This window comes from Ruditapes philippinarum, unplaced genomic scaffold, assembly GCF_026571515.1.
Source record: "Ruditapes philippinarum isolate M1 unplaced genomic scaffold, ASM2657151v2 ctg5777_1_1_1_1, whole genome shotgun sequence".
NCBI lineage: Eukaryota > Metazoa > Mollusca > Bivalvia > Venerida > Veneridae > Ruditapes > Ruditapes philippinarum.
The window spans coordinates 20145-44572 of NW_026853750.1; the positions used below are offsets into that span (position 1 = coordinate 20145).

Sequence of the window (24428 nt, forward strand, 5' to 3'; positions counted from 1 at the left end):
AATTCACATATTATGCTTAATTTTGAGATTCATATGCGCCATATTCATACGCGTCTTCCAGCAATAGTCTGATTTGTGCAGACGCTTAAATTTTATCAAGTTTTTTTTTTCAAAATCAAAAATGAATCATTATAACGAATTTACAGTACATCGCAATCGCTTTATTTGAGAAAAAAGAAAAATAATAAATAAATTGACAGCAGCCGTGTACATAGCTTAAATAAACGTTACGGTTATCCAATGAAAAAGGACTTTAAATATTATAAAAATAATGTTGTCGTAGATATTTTCGGTTGACATCTTCAAGTTGAGAGTTATAAAGTATATGCATACGTCTCTAGAGTAAATAATTTACATAATAGTGATGATGATGATGATAATTATAATTATATTGATAATAATAGTAGTAATAATAATAACAACAACAACAACAACAACAAAATCCTAAATTCAGGAAGGTAACTTATAAACTTTGTCAAAATTAATGTACTGTAAACTAAAATGAAAGTTTCTTTGTGTTTGTATTTAATAATATGCATGTATCTGTACTTCAATTAAATCCAATCTAAACACATATCACCAAAGGGTAAATATCTGTTGAGTTCAAGAAACCGGAGTCAACCTCAACAAAATATGTTGTTTTTCTTTTGCTGTTTTAGGTTTATTTATACTTGGCATACTATTGGCGCCCTTACCGTTCTTTCATTTTGACATCATTTCGGTCCTTCCTTAGTTCGTAGGTGATAAAAGTGATACAACATCATCCAAATAACAGCGACCACACCTTCAATGAACCTCTTCCTGAGTTAGTCAATCAATGGGATAATTGACATTGGTCAATCGTGTACGTCTTGAGATGGATTGGAGAAGATAACTTTGCTTACTTAAGATATAGCCTGGGCTAGTCTAACTGAAGTAATTGTAACTTGATGCTACTGTTCAATGTGTCGTCATTGTATGTTGGGAGCGGGATCGAAAATAGGGTTTTAATAATACATTAATGCTTTTTTGTCTTACTCTGCAAGCTTGCGCGTGGTTTAAATAAATAAATGCGATAACATCTTAGATTCTATTATTTTCATGTTTATTATCTCTCAAGTGTTTGCGTTACGCTGACTCAGTGTCATCTAAAAGTTTATACAACACAGATTTACGCGCAAGTAGACTGTTTAGCGAAAGTCATGCTAACTGAGCATCTACATATAAATGGAACGTTTAACATTTTCACATGAACCCGTTTAATGTGTTATTATGTGTTATAAAATAATAATGAGGAAAATATATTTACATTAACAAGAACGTTTTGGACGTTGGACAGTGTGTTTACGTACTTTTAAATGTTTTAGTGTTTAACTACACGTTAACTTATCTGCGGTATTTTTAAAGGAGATATATAACACAAATTGATCTGATATGCAAGGTTGAAAGGATATTGTTTGATCGATAATCTTGAGTTGCTTTTTTAATGTTAAGCACAATTGTAAACAACTACATGTGTATATTACTTGCATTAATGGTAATGACCCGGTAAATACAAGAAGGCTTCATTCATGGTGGACCTTATCGTGATAACAACAGTTTAAATGTCAAAAAGCCGTATACGTAAATGATATGCAAAGGTGTGTGCTATTTTATCACAGTATCAACAACGAAGTCAAAAAGAGAATTTATTTGTGGTAAAAAATGCAAGCTTTGGAAATTTTTGCTACACAATCGGATATGAATAAGATTGATGTTTATTTATTAATTTCAAAAGGATTTTCAATTATCTAAACATGCACTCGGTAAACCTAGAAAGTGGCGATTATAATGTTGTGATTTCTAAGTGAAATGGTCAAAATTCGTTGGTATACTGGCATGAAAATGACGTAGTTAAAATGTCTCATAGGAGGAAACATTTAAAATGGTCTATGATGAAATACGACCTGAAAACTGGGCTTGATATCCTTAAAATGCCATGTTTGTTAAAGGTCGCCAACGACACGCTCGGTTCAACACTGGAGGATACTTACGGAAGTGACGTTATAAGGAATAAGTCAAAAGGCTGCAGGATTAAATTCGAGAAGAACTTGTGCGTATGTTTTGTCCGTGCACGTATTTTGGATTTAGATGACATTGATTGGTTTAAATTGAAGAAAGGGGCGGAGTTTGTACGGAGCCATAGTCTTATGGTCGGGTCAGAAATCCTGATACCGTTATATTATGGCGGGAAAATAAGGTTATATGAGAGAACTGGTGGTCGTACATATTACAATATTCGAGAGGTGAGTTAACAATGCCTTATTAAGTAATATAGTCAATTAAAGACTTTCAACTTCATTGTAACCTTATTTTAATTTGCTGTCATTTGCATACTAAAAACAAACAGACTCTGGAACAAAGCGAAGTCTAATTATAACTCTCATTGACATGTGAAACTTTTAAGTTTAAGATTAAATGTTTAGAAGAAAAGTCGGCATTAATAAAGTGACCCATATAAAAATAACCGATGATCCAAGACTTTTTTTATTAGAACCTAATAGATCTAGCTGCCTTTCAAATCAGATATAAATATAACCTATGTCCTCGTTTATGTTTATTGGTGATTGAGATGAATTTTTGAAGCTCTTACGGACCATTCTTAGTTCTGGAAACAACCAGTACTTGTGTCATATATGAGGAATATGGTCCTGGTCCCGGTAGGTCTCAAACTCATAACCGCAAGGATGAGTAACCAACTATAAAAGCATTAGGCCACCACATCCCTCATTTTCATTTGTCTCATGGATGATTAATTCTAAACACATGGTATGAACCAAGCCATTATGTACTTTTCTTCACACCAATGTCAACTCAAAGCTACATGTATGTACTTTTAGCATTTGTACCGGTGATGTTCCAATAGAAATCATTATTGTGTGTAATCTTATCAATTAAGCCTCGTTTTCATTGCCCTAGTACAAAACGTCCATATCACACTCCTTATAGCATCGTTTTCATTTCCACAGTCCAAAAGATCCGTATCAAATGCAAATCACATCCCTCTAGCCTCGTTTTTAGAGCACAAAATCCATATCAAATCCTTAATATAAATGAAGTTACAAAGTTCTGTCAAAATGTTAAACATGGTGTTGAAAAATACAAAGAGGACATTAAACATGGTTGAGAACAGTCGTCCAATATAGTTTTACGGCTGTGGACTCGCCCAATTGAATTTATTAGTGTACTCAACAATGTATAAAAACTTTATATTATCATACATGTGTGATATGAAACGTATTGATCTCTCCAACCTTTGTAATATAAAAAACGACGTAACTTTAAAAAAAATACATGGCTTGTATTACTCTCCTGCGCATCGGTCGAATGTTCCACTATCACTTTCTGAAGTAGCGTGAGTGTATTCAGTGAGCTGCGAAGGGAGCGTACGTAGGTTTGTATAAACTGCATGACCCTAACCCGATAAATTTGCCTTTTCCGATGTTTTTTTTCTGCCCTAATATTTCTTAAACTCACAACATGTTCTTGTTTTATTTGTTTATGAGTTGATCAATCGCAACTTCGCCAATTTTCGTTAAAAATTCTACTTGCATAATAATTATAATACAATCGCAATTCATGTGATAATGGACTATACATGTGCTATAAAGTGCTATATATTCTTCGTATTCACGCAGCATAACAAGATCTACAGCTTCATTCAACATTACCTTACAACATAACAACTAAACATGTTATTTACATACCGAAACATAATAATTTTGAAAAGAAATTGTATAGCTCATGAGAAAAATTCTTCAACCGTATCTTTGTCGATACATAATAATTAATTTTATACATTTGGCTAAGTCATTCTTCATGACCACAAAGCTCACGTTGAAGCTTATTACAGAAATTTATGAACGGATATTTACTTTTTCACTTGTTTATTGCAATGCATTTTGTATTAGTTGATTTAAATAAAACAAATAACAACACTAATGTTCAACGGTTGTCAATTACGCAATTAATTATACAGTATCAAAACAACAATAAGCTTCCTGCTTATTTCAAGTGCCGCAGTGTCATGACGTTTGCTAGTTAAATGTATGACTAATTTATCATCAGCTGTATATCACTTGAAATTCAACATAATTATATGTCATGTATACAGTAGGCCTAATCTTTGTAATAGAGGGTTGATCAAAAAGTTCGCAAAAAGACCATGTCATTTCGGGTGAAAATTTCAGCCTAAAGGTTCACTTAATTAATTAAAGGAAAATTCAATGTGTTTTAAAGTTAGGCATGAACTTTTTTGAAAATGAAAAACGAACAGAAATTGCCAGTAAATACGCAACATTAATTATAATCGGCTAGTGTATGGCAAATTATGCCATACCATGGATATGAACAGCTTACAGCATCACCAGATGCTCAGAATATCATTGTTAAATCTTGTGGCAATAAATTGTATGTATCAATATTTTTATCACGATGTATATAACATATCATATTACTGTACATCCACAGGTAATTGAAGACTTCCCACGATTTGTAAGGGTAGACAAAGATACAGTATGCGTCTCTCCGGGTATACAGACGACACAAATTGTTTACAAAGGGACAATACTCGAGCTAGACCGCATTACCAAAAGTATTCAAAATGTCAGAGGATCACGGGAAACGTATCTGATTTGTTTAGATAGCGAAAACTCTCGAGAACTAGCATTCCGGCAACTGGCACCAATCCAGTTTACAAAAGTCCCTGATATGACCAAAGACAATCTAAAAGATTTCGTAGAGCATTTACCCTTACCCCAGGTTGTGGAATTTTTAGATATTAACCCATATGACGTAATTTCCGTTGACGATGACGATGCGAGAGATGTGTTGGTCATGTTAGCAGGCCCCATAGAGTTGCTAGGTCTACAACTGGATCATTTTGTTGTTGGGAAAGTGGATGAAGATGAAGATAATATTTGTGATTTAATTGCTGTCCCTGCAAAAGAAAATGTGATAAATTCATTCTATGTCCATATACCAGTTGAAAGGGACAGTAATAGACGCGCATCTTCTATTTCCTCCGGTGAATACGTAGATCTGGCTGTAAGTGATGATCGTGCATATGATTCTTTAGAACAGAAGCTATATTTACGTTACACTGACGATGATACACCGTTGATTGTCAGAACAAGTAATACAGAAGTTTTCAGATATGAAGTTGAAGAATTGCCAGACACCCCACCTCTACCAGAAAAACATGGTAACTTTCTGTTATGTGGAAATAAAATAAACGATCTTTAAAGTGTTGCCTTTTTTGTAACAATGATACTAACAAATGCTTTAAAGATCCTGTAACACAATTTTTTTGTGGTTTTAAATCATAAATATGATGCTCAAATTAAGATTTATCATTATTGTAGGTTCCAAAAACATTTATTTATAAAGATATTACCGAATTTAACATTTCATGTAAATAATAATAGGTATTAAAAAAATTATTTTCTATAAAGTTTAAGTCAAATTTTACAATAAGAAGGAATGTATATAGATTCTATTTTAATGATTACATATAATATGGACAAATATTTGCAGTACATATTTTACATATTCTTCGATGTTTGAAAATTGTTTTATTTGCATATATATGTAGTGTACATATATATAATTTCCCTTAGCGTGGTTTACCACGTTGATCACAGCATACACCGAGCCATATATATGTATTCTTTATAAGAGTGAACGTGTTGAGAAAGTTGTGTTGACACTTATTTCAGTTCGATCTACTTTAGTTTAATTTTCTTAAAAACCAAATACTTTATAGATACTTGAATCTCATTGTAAAATCAACTTTCCATGTTATTTTAAACCTTTTCATACCTTCCTCAATTAAAACGTTCTTCTGTATTATTCAGACACCTGAAATATCTTATACAAACTCATACTAACGGCAACATGAAACATAAATAGAAAAAAACTAAAACCTGAAATAATAATCTATTTCTTTTCAGACGAATGTTCATTAAAGCACACTTTATCTGAACCCTCGGTCAACTCAGACAGCAAGACAAGTGACCGGCCAATACAACGGAGACGGTTCTTTTCTGCAAATGATTATGAACGTAAGCTTAAACTGCTATATTTGTTTAATTGACTTTCCCAGCTGGGATCTCAGAACAGTCCATTCAAATTTTATTAGTTTTAAATGTAAAATACAAACATTTAGCTACCACAGAATCTAGATCTTTGTCAGAGTGCACATAAGTGCAAGGGCTATTAAACTTTGGTTTTGTTAAGAGCTACGTGCTTGGTAACAAAGTTTCAATACATATAAGGCATTATGGATGAAGTTAAACGAAGCACAGCAATATATTGCTCTCATATTCACCGCCTAAACTCGATAAAGATACTGAAAAATAAATTGGATAATACTGGAAGTACATGTATACACTTTCAAATGTCATATTCATGTGCCAATTTTAACATCTTATCATGTATAACAAACTTAAATAAGTTTATTTTTCCTAAGTCACGAGTAAAATATTATCGGTAATTGCTTTAGTATAACCATACAAAGTCCGATATCGCACAGATGTTAAAGTTTCAACCGGTTATGCAGACCGGAGATGACGTACACTTATTCCCAAGTAGTTCACGATATATCGCATGAAATATGTTTTAAATTTATGCATACAAGTAATAATAGTTAAAATGGCGCTATATGTTTGTACAAAGACTTTATGTATTACAGATACTTTACAGATATTACAATCTGTCATTTGTAAAATGTCATAATTTGAAAGCTCTTCTTTTTTCCAGTTCGGACTACAAATCTGCATCCAGAAAGAGAGGTAAAGATATTGTTGGATTATCACATAAGTTGTTGATTATCACACGATTTGACAACAAATAAATGAACTGTAAACATTCCAAAATGCTTATAATCTTATATTGCTTACGACAATTGAGTATAACATACTAAGTCTAAATGAGTTACCTTATAGTAGTATAACTTGATATTTCACTGAATCTTCGTTGCTTCAGGATGTTACATAATGAATCGTTTATATCTTCATTTTACTTGTAAACATTTACAAACGCATTTGAAGCTGTATGAAGTAAGGACTGATCTGAATGATTTCATATTTTGATAATGTCTTTGATTACATTTTCAGCATAATGGCATTAAAACATACATTTCACAACTCTCCAGAAGGATGAAATCAACCGCTTCACAAATTCTTTTTGGAATCGAAGCATTTTCTGGTGCCGTTGACCAGGATTTAGAATTTGGCGGGAAACAATTTGGCGGGAAACAGTCAAGACCCAGTATAAGAGAAAAACCTTCGAAAGACGAGAACGTTGGATTTATATGTTATATCGACACTGATCTAACATACGAGAAAAGTTTGGAATTAAATGAAGTTAAGTTTAAATCAACTGAGTGTAGCACTAGTGAAAGAAGTGACAAGGGTGATGTGATTTACGCTTCAGTTGACGTGTTAAAGAAAACATCAAATGCAATACAACTTAATCACCCATGTCCCTTTTGTAGGGAGAGTTTAAAGATGAATAATTAAATGTAAAACTACAATGTTTTGTGATTCTTCCTATACAGTTTATTTTGATAATTTTACATTATACAATATGAAGTATAAATATTTTATATAATTATTTACTACTTGAATGCATTTGTTATAATTTAAAGTAACCTTTATGCAACCTCCTCTGATGTTTAAAGCTTTATCTACCAAAACCACTTATGCCTGTTTGCATTCACTGCAAAGTGAAATTAATTCAGCGAATGCTTTACTTTATTTCAACAATTCATGCCCATCTAACACATTTTACTGATATTTTATGCACTACTGCGATAATTAAATCATCCCAAATTGTGTTGATACACTCTGCTTTACTGTATTGACAGTTTATCAGTTAATAGAGTTTGCAAACAGATGAATGTTGTTTTTTTTTTACCAAAAGTTATGACGTTAACTGCGATTTAAAAATCTGGATAACATGTGATCCCTCGGAAGCATTATTCACAACAAAATTACATGAAAATTGCTGATTCGGTTTGATATCGAGTCTGTACATGAGGGATAATGAAAAAGTGCAACATCCCTCATGCCACCCTAGCACCGGCTTGAGCGATACTAGTACTCAATTTTCAACACTTAAAAGTGTTGGACTGGATAACCGTTTAAAGAGTTTGTTAATTGCTGAATTTCACCAGAAATTAGGACTTAAAGTGCAATTCCAAAACCTTTACCACGTGAAACGTTGATATAACAATAGCTTCAGCTTGCATCGCAATAATTTCACGAACCAACAACTTCAACCACAGTTTTTGAGGCTTATTTTTGTTGATCAGTGCAAAACTGTTGTTTGAAAATACCTCAACTTGAATCCTAAAAAGGTTCGAATGTCTATTATCTCCGAAGAATAGACAAACAAAACATGACCATAAATTTCACCTATTTTTGGTTATAGACTTCCTTTCTAAAAAATATTTGTGATTTAGATAGCTGATGTTAAGGGTTCTTCCATATTTCATCCTTGTATTGTTACATTTTTTTTGCTTTCCCAATAATTTCAGTGTTGAGGACTGAATTATGCTGTAGGCGGTGCTAGGGTGTGTGAGAGTTGTAACACTGTATATTATTTTTCATCAGACCCAGTCTGTAAATTTCACATGATATGTTTTCTCTGAGTTCAAAAATCTCTTCTTTCCAGAATTTTAATTTATTCATAAGCGGTATTATTCTAAACAATCTCTTTAATTCATGTACATTATTACAATCAGTTGTTGAGGACGTTTCTCGATTCATATTTCTTTAAAAAGAAACAAAGAATGATATTGTTGCTTCCTTCTTTATATCAAGGGCTAATGGAATACACAAATGAATGACGCATTAACATGGTATATACACAATTATATAATGTTTGTTTCTTTGTTTGAACAATAAACACGAAACTAGATAAATGTAGTTGGTTGAGTAACACATTTGATAACATGATGGTTTACGTGACACAGTTGTGGTAATATTATTATAATCAACATCAACATTATAATCATCATCAACAACAACAACAACAACAACAACCTAAAAATATGAATAAATTAAAAATTAAAATATAACAACCATCCTACCTCTCACATACAGAGATATATTTTAGCCGCATATAGATCATTGATAAAAGTGATTTTGCAGTGTATGTCTGTGTCTGGGCAATTATAACAATATTTAAAATAAGACACGTTGAGAACTGTGTCCATTAAACTTTCGGCACATGATATTTTATGTGTTTTAGTCTCATCGACACTGTCAGTTTTATAAAAGATCATATGGAGAATTTACATCTTAACTGATGGAGGAAGACCTCGGCCACTCACGTGCATAATTTCAAAACCCCCGAAGTTCCGTATGTTAAGCAGATAGTATTCTCACCTAATAAATTTAAAGTCCCTGGGGAGAGTCGAACGCGTTGAGAGACACACTTATCTATAGTCGACGACATAGTGTAAGGGACTGTGAACTTTATTATTGGTTACATTTGAAGTTAACTGTTGATTTGTTATAATGTTATGACTGTTAAAGTAAAGCACCAGAAGCCCCAGACATTAATATTAACTTATAGTAATTAATTATGATTTGATACAATGGTTCAATAGGAATGATACAAAGTAGAGCATCATAAAGACATGAGTAGTAGTAATTCATTCAGCTTCAATTCAAAATATGGTTCTATGAACTTGAAACAAAGTAAAGCAAAGATGGGAGTTAGCTGTAATACATAATTATACAATCATGTACAATGGTTCAATGGGATTGATACTGAAATGACAAAATTAATTAATGTGACGTTTTTGAAGTGAATCACAGAGCTCTGTGTGGTGTTGTTGAAATTCATAGTTGGAAATGGCCTGATCAACCATGTTTCACTATGTGGATTATGGTTATTTGCGAACCTTTTTGCAATTATACATTGCATCGCTTTAACCATTGGAATTCAAAACCATTGACAGGCAATGGTTAAGAGTGAATTCCTGGTAAGTGGTTTCAGTATCTATCTCTTAGGTCTTTTTGAACTGTACTTGGAAATGATAATTAGTATTATTTGTGGAAGTGGTTATCTCAATTTGCTGTAATGCTGTGAACAATACACTTTATCAAACATTATTAAATAATAAGGATATCTTTGGAATCAAGTAAATTTTTTAAGAAATTAAAAGTGAGAAGGAGTGAATGCTTATATGAATTACTAGAAATATTTGTGACAGAGGCATTGGAGAAATAATACAGATAAATACTTGATAAGGAGATGTTCAGTTACCCACATCTGAGGAAGATTTATTAACAACTATTACTTTCTTTAACTTAACATCCAAACAAAACTGTAAGAATGAAAAGACTTTTTCTGCACTTTGAAGCCTGCAGGAACTTCATGTAATAAGGAAATGATGCTGACATTGTATCCATGCTATTGACAACAAAGATGTTTCGACTAGTCATGTTCTAACGTAAATAAAAATGACAGATAGAATCAACCATACAGAAGAAGAAAATGGGAAAAATAGACAGAAAACATTTAAAAGTATTTTATTTCTTTTAAGAGGGGGAGAGTGTAAGGGACTGTGAATATTTATCAAATAATTTACTTTCAGGACCTTGTAATGAATATATCAGTTTAAAACAAACTATGTTTTATGACAATTTGAACATCAAACTAGCATAATTTATTGACAAGTGAGGTAATACTGTTCAGTCAATGCTTAAAACTTACCTGCCAGGATTCCTGAACTTTACCTGTCAGGATTCCTGAACTTGCCTCAGCCATTCATATTTGCTGATTTTATTTGTTTAGATAATTTTCTGGTAAATGAAGGAATTAAGACCATGATATAGGACATTCTGAGGCTCTAGGACTATATAAGGCACACTAAGGAGGTTTATACTTCAAGAAATGATTTATTTACTTACTTTGTTTATCCTGGCATCAAAATGGCCGACGAGAGTTGTCTACCTTGATTTAAAACTTTAAATGCATTTATTTTCATAAACATATACAAATACTTATCATTTTACATGTAAGAACATAGAATGTAATCCTTAATTACCTAAGACATAAGTTACTTTCCAAATAGTTAGCTGGCATTGCTGTTTTTCATAATAATGTTGATGACCGGTATGACCTCTAAGTTTGTCAGGAGGGAAAATTCAAATTCCTGGCACTTGGAATCTTTTATATCAATAGTTTATTTTTTCTTAGCTATAACCATGATATTTTTTGGTCCAGATCTTAAGTGCATCAAGTTAAGCATGTAATTCAAGTGTTTATTGCATATTTTGTTATTAGTTAATTTTGTTAATTTACATTTTCTAAATTATTCCTGTCAAAATGGCTGCCATTTTAAGAAATTCCTGTCTTTCCTGCCAGACTGCCAGGCCAAATGAAATGTTATGATTGGTCAATTGTGAAAGTCCTGGCCTTTTCAGAATCTATATAAGTAGCCATGACAGGCTGTTTTCAGTTTGCATTTTGGCTTTAAATCCTGACAGTCGCGAAAACTAGTGACAAGAGCATTTTGTAATATTTTCATGGAAACTTTTATTGTTGAATCTAGCAAATTTAGTGCTCTTCAGAGTTGAATAAAGAAATTGTAGAATAAACCTTTTATCAATAAAAGTTGTTATTTGAACAGTTTTTGACTTAGCTTACAATAGAACATATGTTACCATTATTTCTAATGACCATCAGGACCGAGTTGCAAAATTCAAGACTTTTCTGAACTGTGTTTGTTTCTTTTTTGTTTGTTTGTGCGGTTTTTTTTTAAAGAAAGACATGGTCAATTGCGTTTACCACATTGCACACACAAAGGCTTTAAAAGTTTTCTATGCAAATTGAGATTTCAAAATGTGTCATGTTTTGACTAAAATTGTCCATTGTCGATATGAAAGACTTTGAACAATATGTAACTATATGGCAACTAACAGGCTCTGCCAAACTGCTCGGATGAACATTCTGACCTCACATTTTACTTAGTTTATACTTAATTTTACCAAAACCAAGGCACCGGGAAAAAGGAACTTTTATAGCGCTGTATCGCCACATATCATCTTTCTTTCGAAAATAATGTTTCAGACTTTCATTTAAAGTACATGTATGTGTAATATATGCATACAATATACAGTATTGCTAGTGTTAATAAATTAAAACCCGATTTAAGGTTACATTTTTAATGGAAACAAACTCAAAAAGCCATTCTAACAGCAATGGTGTATTGTAACCAACAGAAGTTGTAGCGTTCTATATATTACAATAACTATGTTCTAAATATAGATATCAAATGTTTATAGATAACACCCTATTGTATTACATATCTTCACCAATAAAAATGTATGTATATAAATAAATGTAATGTAATGTATACAAATTAATTATTCTTCCTGATCGTTATTTTTAATACCCAGTCAATACTACCTTTGATATTATTTCACCACCATTCGGATGCTCGCCACAAGACGCAGAAACACATGGGTATGACTGAATTCTACGATATGGACACTTGCTAGAAGTCACTATAGAACATATATAAATTATGGCTGAAGAGGTAGGTTAATCTTTTGTTATCGGAAAGAAGATTTTCAGATGCTGTATAGTTTGTGAATTGCTGAAATTACTTTATTAGATGGTAAACTATGATTTACTAGTTTAGATAATGCATCATTCTTGCTCTTGACTCGACGTAAACAGAACGTAATTCGCACGATATTATTTTAACAATATTTAGAAGTAGATCTTTATATCTAATAGATATCGATCACAAATATCTTTAATACGTTAATTGTATCTTTTACCTGATGATCAGATGTGTTGTTTCTTTTATTTGTATGCAGCTTATAATAAAATTGATTTTGCACACGAACTCTTAAAATTCAGGTAAAATGGGAAAGAAGTGCGGGAAAACGATGAAAATATTTTCATATTAGCACTGCACTTATTTCGATAACCAATTTCTTTGTAAAACTTAATAAAAGTTTTAAACCTAATTATGACTAGATCCCCGAACAAAATAAATAAATAAATGAAAAATGAACCAGTACAATAAATGGCGAACTAATACCTTGATAAAAACATGATTTTTCAAAGAATCGGTAGTTAATTATTCGATTTTTTAACTAGATTGATTTGCGATTCATTCGATGAATCCTAAAAAAAAATGAAACAGTACAATAAATGGCGAACTAGTACCCTGATGAAACATGAATTTTCAACACTTGAGTGTTGGCAATACTTTCTTGTCTTTGTTAAGTTCAGCTGCATATCTTTATATTCTGGCTAGACTTTATACATATGTGGTATAAGATAAAGCTTTTTGATCTTAAAATCCTTAAAACATAGACTGTTGTTAATTCAATGCAGAATTAGTCCATCATAAAAAATCTAGCTGTTTTAGATTGGAAAAGTATCCTCTAAAACCTCCATACTTTTATAGACCTTAAAATTTCTATAACAAACCGGATAGTAAATTATTTTGTTGACAACTAAATGTATATTTTTTTAATATAGTTGTTACTTGGCTGGAAAAAATTAGATCAAAATGTTAAATGGTTCGCCCAAGTAATGGTTTGGTAGCGTTAAAGTAATATGTATGTAATGTATGTACAAATATATATTGTTGTCTGTATGAATGTATTTTATATATTTTCAGTATCATATTACATGTAGAAATAGTATCTGATAATACCTATGGTTCATCGTGACACATGATAATATACATTTATAACGGTTTAAACTATATATCATATGTACCGTACGTATAGAAAAGAGCGTATAAAGTATAATCCAGATTTTTTATGATATTTATACAGGAAAGTACAAATGAGTTTCGGCAAGAGCTTGCTAACTTGGGCGCACTTACTACAGAATGTGAAAGGATATTTAGGGATGTACTTGAAGCGTTAAGAAACGGAAAAATTCTTCCACTATGCGCCCAACCTTTGTTACAGTTACACCTCGAGCCTGTCAACAATACGTCAGTTATAAAAATGGTCGAAGACAGGCTTACACAGATGACTAAAAGAGAAATAGGCGTGCTTGTAACAGGTGAGTAGACACGCACGCACGAACGCGCACGCACACACGCACACATACACATATTTCGACTCTCTTCATTACTGTCAAAGATCGAATGTCACTGTCAATCACAGAAGATAAAACTATGACTAAGTACATTTCAAAAGATTAGATAATGCTGTACAAGGCCGTTACATAATGCTTGAATTACAAATGTATCTTTGAACGTATCATTTATATGCGATAATGATTGATATGTAATTTAATATTAGTAACTTGTTTTCATATAGAACCTTTAGGACCGATAACTTAAATAAGAAATTAAAATGCTGTTTCATTGTGTTTGTTAATAAAAAAAGGACAATAAAGAGATCATTACCATTGTAAGAAGCACGATGCATTAAAAGACGCATTAAGCCCAAAAACTGCTCTAATTTCTATTTTTCATTTCATTTTTTATTTTTGGTGTTCTTTTACGGTTTCATTAAGTGTACACATTTGCAATATAGCTGATTGATCTTTTGGTTCTATGTAACGTTTTTCGAATTATTAAAATTATAATTTTTTTGTATAGAAAAATACCACGTTGTTCACATTTTGTTACCTTTATCTCAAATTATGTCACAAGCAGCGTTTTATTTTAGGTGAAAATCACCTTACATATCCTAAATCTATTATTACCACATCATAAAACAAATGTTTGCTCTTTCCTCATAATAAAATTGGTTCATTTCTGAGGTTAATGTGCTTTTATTTTAATGACTATTATACGGTCATTGTTTAAAAAATAAAGCCGCATTTACATTTCCAGGAGAGTTCAACGCTGGCAAATCAACGTTTGTGAATATTCAAATGGGTGGGGAGTACCTACCAATGGACAGAGGAAGGGTTACGCATGTTGCATGCGAGATTCGCCATGATTGCTCCACACGGCTTGCAGTTCTCAAGTTTGAGGACAAGCGCGAGGATGAATGTATTACATTACACGAAGACAGTTCCAATAGCGCATGGCAAGAGCTCAGGGAATGTATCAAAACACGAAAATACAATAGCAAAAAAGATGAAAAGAAGTTAAAACAAAATCGAACAGTTGAAAGAATTATCATTTATTGGCCTTTAAATATTCTTGACGTAAGATTCAATATAGACGAATTTTTCACAGAATTTCAATGACCTCAAAAATACCAAAGTAGAATACTGTTGTAACAACATGTGAAGAATATGCGCCTTAATTATTTGCAATCATGTATAAATTAAAACGACGTGCATTGTTTATATTGTCATTTAGTTCTAGGTATTAAATGTTTCGTGTTAAATAGTTTAGCAATTTTATTTTGCATTGTAATTTGAGATTTTAAGATTGCATTTTTAATCGATTTAAGGCTTCATCTAATCAATTCACTTAAATGTGTATTCAAATGAGTAAAAAAGCCTGTATTCTTAATTGGTTTTAAATGATCTTTTTGAATTATGGGAATGAATGTCAATGATCTGAGAAACAACAAATGCATCTTTTCATTATAGGACATTCATGAAAACAGGCCACTTCCTCAACCTGATGGACGAAATAGTGGACCTTCTGATTTTCCAAAGGACTTTATTGATCGGTTGCAGGTAAGATTTGAGTTGTAGTTCATTTTATTTTTATAACAAATTGGATGTCAGTGTCGAGCTATGATTAGGAGGGAGACATAATCTAACTGTATATTTACTCATTTTTATGTATTATCATGAGTCCTTATTTTATTGTGTTTTTTTCCCCCGTCAAATATCAGTAATGTCAATACCAACTCAGTTTTTTTTTCTATATACTACAACTTCATAAGAAACGTGATTATCATTGACATATTAGGTCTCGATAAATAGCAGGACATTAACAGTGGAATTTGTTCATTCAGGGATCTAGACGTAACATATTTAGTGAGAAAATAGAACAACTACTTACCATTAAAGCATTTCCTTTTTAGGTTGTTTTCTTGCTATTTATTTTCGTTTGCAAAATGTATCAACGTAAAATGCTTAATGTTAAAGTTAGTTGTAAACTTACTTGCTTAATTCTATAGTTACAATGGTTTATAAGCGTTTTTATTTGATCATTGTCTATCAATCTATGAACGACTTGTTTCAGAGACCGCATGCTGAAAGCTTCAAAAGAGAGGAAGTTGATGCACCACGTGACAGTCATCAAACATATGTTAAAGAAGTTCGAACATCTAATGACGAAACAACACCAAAAACTACCATTAATTCAAATGTTGATGTCTCAAAAACAAAAGAAGACAGTATTCCAAGAAGCAAACATAAAGCTATAGAACATCGCACACAAGAAAATGATGGGGTAAAGGGACAACAAATCGTTTCAACATCAGTGGAACATGCAAGTGACATTGCACCCAATAGTTATGACAGTACCAGAAAGAACTTTTTGTCTGTACCATTAAAACCAGAGAAACGAAGAGATAAAGAACAGGAATACGCTTCCGATGCTGATATTAACGAAGACGATGACGATCTTAGATTTACTCAAACGGACAGTCGAAGATCTTCAGAAAGTAGAGATTCCTTACAGTCTGGAGGTGACTTAGACCAAACTTATCGGAAAGAGACCTTGCAACAGAGTCAAAATGAGATGCCATCAGATGTTCCAGAAAATATCAACACTGCTGAGGAACATACCCGTTCTCGTGTAATTTTTTTATCTTTATTATATTGCAATGTAAGAAAATATTTCCTTAAACATAACAGTAACTTATTTTAATATTCAGTAAGTTTGATATATTACAAAATTATTTTGCTGACAATTAACTACAGTGATAAAACGTTGCTTTTAAAGCATACAGGTTACACCGACAAATATTTAACTAATTAGTAAATTTGATGATATTAACTAAAGAATACGTATATTCGAATAACAACAAAGAAAAGGGACATAATATATTTTTCTCTGTTTACTATTATTAGGAGCGGGACTTTCAGTTTGTACTATTGGACTGTCCTGGTATAGATCTGCAGGAGGACGAGACTGACAGTCCCGAGTATACTGGTATGATACGAGAAAGTAAAAACTGCCAGTCATTCATTTTCATTATAGATGCCAGTAAAGATTCGGGTGTGAAGAAAAGAGGGGTAATGATAGAGTTTTGTTTAATCGTTTTATCATTTTGCTGTGATTTAAAGGTCCATTATACTACAGTGTGTTTTTTTTTATATTTCTGCTGCGCAATTAATTTAAGTTTTCAAAAAGAAACTCACTTGCCAATTACCTGACTTGTCTTATATAATTAGTATGATTATTATGATTTAGTATATTATATGGAACTCAAAATACCTCATTGTTTACATTATGCTACTTTTATGACAAATAATGACATCCAACACTTTTTGTTAGAGGCTATAAGCATCTAACATGTTCTTGAAATCATTATTTTTCTGCTACAAAATTTATGGTTGCCTTTTTTAAAGAATGAAAATATTATTCGTTGCTGGGGGATAATGGTGTCTTATCAGATTTCATAAAATTTTGGGTATTTTTTTGTTAAAAGTGAAAATGACCTTACTAGTTTAGTGAGCAATTTTTAAACGGACTGTTTAGGTTAAGCAACTATCTCACCAAATGTTACTTCTTTTAGCCTTTATCCTTTATATTGATAAAAACGTTGATCGATCTCGTTAATGAGATTTCAATCATGCTCGACATTGTTGCTAGTTAAATCCATAAAGATGTTTTTAAATAAAAGTAAATGTAAAATAAAGTGGAATTCGTTTTGTCAAAAAGAGAAATGTAAAATTTATATATTGGACTTAAAATAAAGTAGAAACTGGTAATAGCTAAGAACTGCTGTACTTTTTTCTTGGTCATGATAACCCTCTTATAAAGGCCAACATTACCAGACACTCGGAAACAACTTTTTTCATCACCGTCTTACGCTTCTTTCAGGTCAAGGCGTTAATGACTGATATAGAAAAAGAATTTAAGAAAAGAAACATGAATTTTAATCCCAATTTGGCACGTTTTGTTGCTAACAAAACAGAAGCAGTTCTAGACGATAAAGAAAAATCAGATGACCTGAAAGAGGAAGTCCTACAAAAACTCATCGAAATATGGCCACTTGTTTGTAAAGAACATGTTTTTCCTTTTCATGCAAAATTTGTAAGTGACTTTTTCTATTATTTCATAATTTCACTAAAATAATTCTATGAAACTGACTGTTTTAGCAATACACATATATATACAAGAACACACATGAAGACGCTTGTAAAGAAACATTTTTATCGAGACGAAGAAGGCTTACAGTGATATGATGCACTTTACCAAGATAAAATTGCTGAAATGCTTAGTTTTACTGTAATAGTGTTGGTTTTTTTCATATAGAATTTTATTAAAATAATGTCTACTTTACTTTTTATTTATAAACGTTATTGGCATTTATATTTGTCGGCAATACTTACTGGTGGTCTGAATACATAGTTCATAAACACTTGTTGCAGGAATTAGAACATCATATAAATGATAAGGAAAGAAGAAAATGGATACGAGAATTCTTGTTGTTCACCATACGAATTACACTTGAGGAGCATTGTATGTAAGTATGTGCCATGAACAGTCAACATACCTAGCTCTGACTTGTCTTATATGTTAAATTATTGTGTATTATGTATTAACATATTATTTTTCACCCATCCATTACAAACAAAAAATCACTGCTTCCCGAAAAGTTTTATTGCCAAACAATAAATGATTTAAATGATTTAAATAAACATAGAAGCAGAATCTGACGATGATAATCACATAAAATTATCTTATATTTGTCTCGTTTTGTTAGAAATATATATACTGGTATCTGGAAAAAATCATTCGTCTTCTACGGAGGAGTGAACCCATATTAGATAAAACGTTGAAACTTTGGTTCTAAACTTTGAACAGATGTTAAGCGTTCACAGTCTCTTTCTTTAAATCTGTAAAATTAAGACAAAAAAGATATGTTTGATAAATATATTTTAGGTAAAAGAATATTAAAATATACCTACCTACCCTACTTGTTTACTGGCTTGGGTCTGGGAGGGATGCAGCATTATTACAAAACTATGGAATAAAGATAAAATGTCTTTAAAAAAGTTTACAAAAGTCACCCTTGCTTATGATTCGGACTAAATCCATTCATGCGCCTAAAACCACAACGTTCTAGATCAGTGTTACATTTGCAGGGCTTTTATGTACAGTCTGAGTACTTTAGTATGCAAGAAAGAAACTTTGATCGAACTTCACATAGAGACACTGGGACCCAAATGGCCTGTCAATATTGCTATTTTAGTTTCTTTTGCATTGAAGGTTTGACTTAGCCAATTCATGTGTAATTAGTTGTATTGTATTTGCCACCGCCGCTAAGAACTAGCTAAGTTACGTTTAACATTTTGATGGAGTGAAATACAATTGAAGACCTTGGAACATTCGTATACGCTTTGGCCTATATTGAATATTCAATGTAACACTTCTTTAATGACATCTATGGAAGACAACATGTGTAACTAACATAAAGTTATGAAGCTTAAGTACTGCGGGCACGGACAAATTTCTTGTAAACTAAAGTAAATCCTAGGTGTTTTTTTTTATCATAGATGGCTTTTAAGAATGCTAGAAATTGCTCATACGATGGCCAAGCTTGGGCAAAGAGCTTCACCAGTTGTTGACAAGTTAGATGAAAATCTCCGAACAACGATTGAGGATGCCATGAATCTTCGGGAAATTGTTGCAGAAAAGTCTGACAAGGATTTGCGAAGAAAGGCGAGGAAAGAGCTAGCAGAGCTACTCAAACGTAATGAAAAAGAACTTAAAACTATCATATGGGAAGAAAATAAGATAGCTGATAAAATCCCCAATGCCAATATCGACTGGTCAGAGCTAATAAACTCCATATACGCTTTGATAGGCGAAAAAGTGGAGGAAAAAGTAATGTATGCAACTTCGGAATTGAAAAAAAGCCATGAACAGTCGTTGAATAATAAGTATAGACACATTGACAAAGAGTTGCAGACCTTACAAGAAGCAATTTTCGGTCTTGAAGAAATGAAAAAAGAAGATGCCTATTTGAGAAAAGGTTTGTTTACATTATTAACACCTGTTTTTATCAGCGCAAGTATACGGGCAGTACCTCTTGTTAATCCATTAGTACTAATGGTGGCTCCACTTATCCCCTTAGGACTATTTGGAAAATCAATTATAGAAGATATCCAGGAAACAAGGAATGATGCAAAAAGAATAAAGTTCAAAGAAAACAAAGTAGAGTTTATGAAGATGGAAACAAAAAGAGTTTTAGATATGGCTATGAACGACTTTGGTGAGGGCGAAGAGAAACACTCACCTCTCTTAAAGTATTTCATTGGAGAGCCAAAGAATAAGGTCGTCAACATTCAGATAGACCAAGTAATACATGTCGCTGAGCTACTTCAAGAAATGTCCTGTAATAAGAATGAAGAATGTCAGAAATGTGCAAAACGTTTCGTCATTAACATGATGAAATTTTACATAGAAAAAGTTATGCAGCATGAGTTCACAAAAATAGATGACATTATTTGGATACGTAACGAAGAAGGCAATCGCTGTACAATAGACCAAGGAACAAATGCGTGTACTTATGAAGCAACGCTCTCTGGTTTGTATTATACTAAATTGAAAATATTAATACACTTTCAATAAAGTACTGTAGGTACCTAAAGTTAAAACGGTCTGTTTCTAGTGTTTCAAAAATCAGTTCATTATATTTTCTCTCTACTTCCAATAGTAATGTGCGCTGTGAACTTAAAATGTCATGAAAAATAAAACTGCAACAATCATTTATGTTTCTGTTGTTTTTTTAATTGTAATACTATCTAATTGGGATGCATATTTAGTACATAATTCAATTACGTTTAGATAACAGTAACATTTCTTTGCTCGTAGTCATTTTTAGCAATTACCCATTTCATTTTAGGCAGTTTTGATTACGACAAGTGTGTAGCAGTAAAAGAGTTCAAATGTAAGCTTGACACTTCAGACAACAGTACTAGTTTACCGGCCAAGTTGGACGGCTATAGAGAATGCTTCTACCTAAGGTTACTTTGGAATTTTATTTTTGATAAAGCTATTCTTCTGCGACAGGTCTGTCTCTTTAAAGCAGATAGGTTTTTCAGATGCCTTTTTCGTCATATTTAAAACATTATTTTGTTTAGTTTTCACTTGTCACTGTCACGAATCTAGTGAATTTAGGAGAGAGAAAATCATAGCAGAAGTCAGTGTTGTAGAAAACAAACATGAACATAAATGGAATAAAAAGGTCATAACTTGTAAAATCAGTAGTATTTAATTCCTTTTGACAAATATTTGCCATCTGTTATGCTGAGACTCCAATGATGTTCTAAATATTAATTTTGTTGATGAAGTTTTAGATCTAGGTTGCGCATCACTTGATTAACTCATATATATATGTTAATCACTTATACATATACATATATTTCTTACAGACAACTGTCGGCGAAACGGCATGACAAACTGGTGAATTTTCTTGGAACTGGAATTTCTATTACCGACGGGTTTTTGAATTTGCGTATTGTCATGGAACGATACAGTGGAGACTTAAAAAGACATGTCATATCCGCCCCAAGATCGCACTCCGATGAAAAACACAAACGGGAGTTTTTTCATTATGCAAAACAATGCACAGAAGGACTTGCCTTTATTCATGAAAATAACATAATACACAGGGACGTTAAACCATCAAATTTCTTGGTAATTTATTTGTTTGTTTCAAAACATCTTTTTAAATAAAGATTAATGGCAAATAATGAGATAAATATAATACACTTAAGTTTATTTTCTTTCATTTAAACTTATGTACGAATAAACACTTGTTCAGAATGACACATTGTGTGTAATGAATATATAACTGACATTTTTCTATTTATGTTAGGTCAAAAAAGAAATGGAACCAAGTGGTCATACAGCAGCTTTTTTAAGTGTGGTTATTTCTGATGTTGGCTGTGCAAAGTCGGAGAAAGCAGTTGGTGTTTTACTTATTCATTATTTATTTATTTATTCTAGAATAAATAAATGCTTCAGAAAGTTTATAGTACATTTTTGTAATTATATCTGGCTAAAATTTATTGTCTTTTTCACAGAAGACTGGAAAAGTGAAGTTATTTTACTTCTGACATTCGCTTAACATTCGTATGCTTATTGCAGACTAGATGATTTTATCCTAAACGTCTATAAGATGGTTAACAGATAGAACAGATGTAGTTTGGATTTAGATGATAAAAATAGTTTTGTGTGTTATATGATTTTTGTCGATTGCAATAGCGCTTATTGTATCTGTGACCTAAATCTTTCATGTAATCATTTGTGATAACTAGTATATGGATTAAATAGACCAAATCGAAGTGAATCATGACAAATGCATTAGTGTATCACGAAAATTTCACCAATTCAATTGTAGATTTGCACAAATGGTCAAGATCTAGGAACATGCGTTTACTGGGCTCCGGAGATTTCTTTGGCAAACACATTTCACAGTAAGGCATCTGATGTGTTTAGCCTAGGGCTAGTATTGTGGGAAATCTGGAACAGACAGCCTTCGTACAATGAGGTATAATTTTATAATATAATTTAGATAAGTATTTTATACCAATAAAAAAAGTAACAATTAAATCTATTAAAAATCATCGGACCATGCAGCTTTCGTACAGTGTAATTTTATATGTATGCATGATTTTATATTATGATTTAGAAACGTATACCAATTAAAAAACGCAAGAATGAAATATGTGAAATAAAAAAAATCATCTTATTATTTCTTTGCTTTAACATGAGACGGTTTTTTCCTAAAAAGTTGAAAACAAATCAAGTGAATGACTCGAATTAAAAGGGTAGTTTAAAGGATTTTCATAATGTTTTATGTGTAAGCATGAATCAGCAGTAAATGAAAGAACTTCATAGATATTGTGCCAACACATGAATCTGTCTGATATGGTACATAGCACTCACTTTACTCTAAGCATATTGAAATTCCTCACATTTTTTCAGGATGGGCGTAAAACAAACCTGTTGAAAATGGTCGGAACTGAAATTGAACCCTTTATCAGACATTGTTTAAGGACAGATCCCAGACTTAGAATTACTACTGCCAAATTATTGGCTGAAATTGCGAAAGCTACAAAATGACCTCCAAAGTGATGAAAATATTTACATATAGTACTTCATAAAAAACGTTCGATGAATATTCTGCAAAAATAATTTTAATTAGTATTGTGAAATGTTGGTACTAAGTCATTATATTGATATACAATACAATGTAATTAGAATTTACTGTTGTAAATATTTGGACATATATTGTGACATCATTTAGGCATTGCAATCAATTTTGTATTATTTTGACACTAAAACATTACTATGAAATTAAAGTAATTGAATCGACATTGTATAATTTTGGTACAAAAATCATAACGAAATTTTGAAACAATTATTATTATTGTTGATCTTGCGCGCTAGATAATTTTGAACGTACCTTTGGTACTTGAAACAATATTGTCTTTTGTTGGTACCTGAATCAATGTCATTTAAATATGGGCACTATAATTTTCATTGTAGCATTTAGAAATTTTAAATTCACTCATAAATAATATGAACTTTAATGACAATCTGCCCAAAAATCTACACATATTACAATGTATCGGGAAAAGAATGATTGGAAATTGAATATTATCGGTCTATCAATCAATTTTTTAAAATTATAAATGTCACTTGAGAAAGATGTGGCGATATTTAAAGATCCTGTAACTCATTTTTTATGGTTTTATATCATAAATATAATGCTCAAATGAAGATTTATCATTATTGTAAGTTCAAAAATGCATTATTTGTAAAGATATAATGAATTAACATTTCTTGTTAATAAAGGGAGGTAATTTGAAATTTATTTTCTATAAAGTCTCAGCCAAATTTTTCAATAAGACATGAATGCATATATCTTAATGATTAAATATAATGTGCACAAATATTCGCAATGCATATTTTACATAGTATTCGATGTTCGAAAATTGTTTTAGAAGCATAATTATATACATGTACATATATAAAATTTCACTTAAGTGTGGTTACAACCTTAATTGAATAAAACATACAGGATCTTTAAGTATTTTGGCTATAATTGAATAGTATTTATTTGTCACTCATTTATATGAATCATTCATTTTAGTAATTCAATATTGTTATAATTAAATTCTATTCATGGATGCTGTATGTGCATATCTTTGAAGTAAATAAAGAGATTGTTTTGTATTGTAAGGTATTGTAACAATGAAGTAATATAGGAATGAAAAGTACTGACGTTTATGTAATAAATATGTATATTTATTCA

At 31.6% G+C, this 24428-nt stretch overlaps 2 protein-coding genes across 2 annotated transcripts; both read left to right on the forward strand.

The window, feature by feature from the left end:
* The first annotated feature begins 998 nt into the window (after nt 1-998).
* On the forward strand, nt 999-7645 carry LOC132737724 (uncharacterized). The gene is made up of 5 exons (XM_060725058.1): nt 999-2264; nt 4489-5221; nt 5970-6080; nt 6778-6809; nt 7134-7645. The coding sequence occupies exons 1-5, from the start codon at nt 1878-1880 to the stop codon at nt 7536-7538; spliced, it is 1668 nt and encodes a 555-aa protein (XP_060581041.1). The 5' UTR covers nt 999-1877; the 3' UTR covers nt 7539-7645.
* A 4754-nt stretch (nt 7646-12399) lies between these two features.
* Nucleotides 12400-24417, forward strand: LOC132737725 (uncharacterized). Its single transcript, XM_060725059.1, has 14 exons — nt 12400-12574; nt 13836-14070; nt 14852-15171; nt 15565-15654; nt 16169-16726; nt 17002-17166; nt 17978-18190; nt 18529-18623; nt 19657-20690; nt 21009-21129; nt 21538-21802; nt 21984-22073; nt 22509-22658; nt 23096-24417. The coding sequence occupies exons 1-14, from the start codon at nt 12563-12565 to the stop codon at nt 23231-23233; spliced, it is 3486 nt and encodes a 1161-aa protein (XP_060581042.1). The 5' UTR covers nt 12400-12562; the 3' UTR covers nt 23234-24417.
* The last annotated feature ends 11 nt before the right edge of the window (nt 24418-24428 follow it).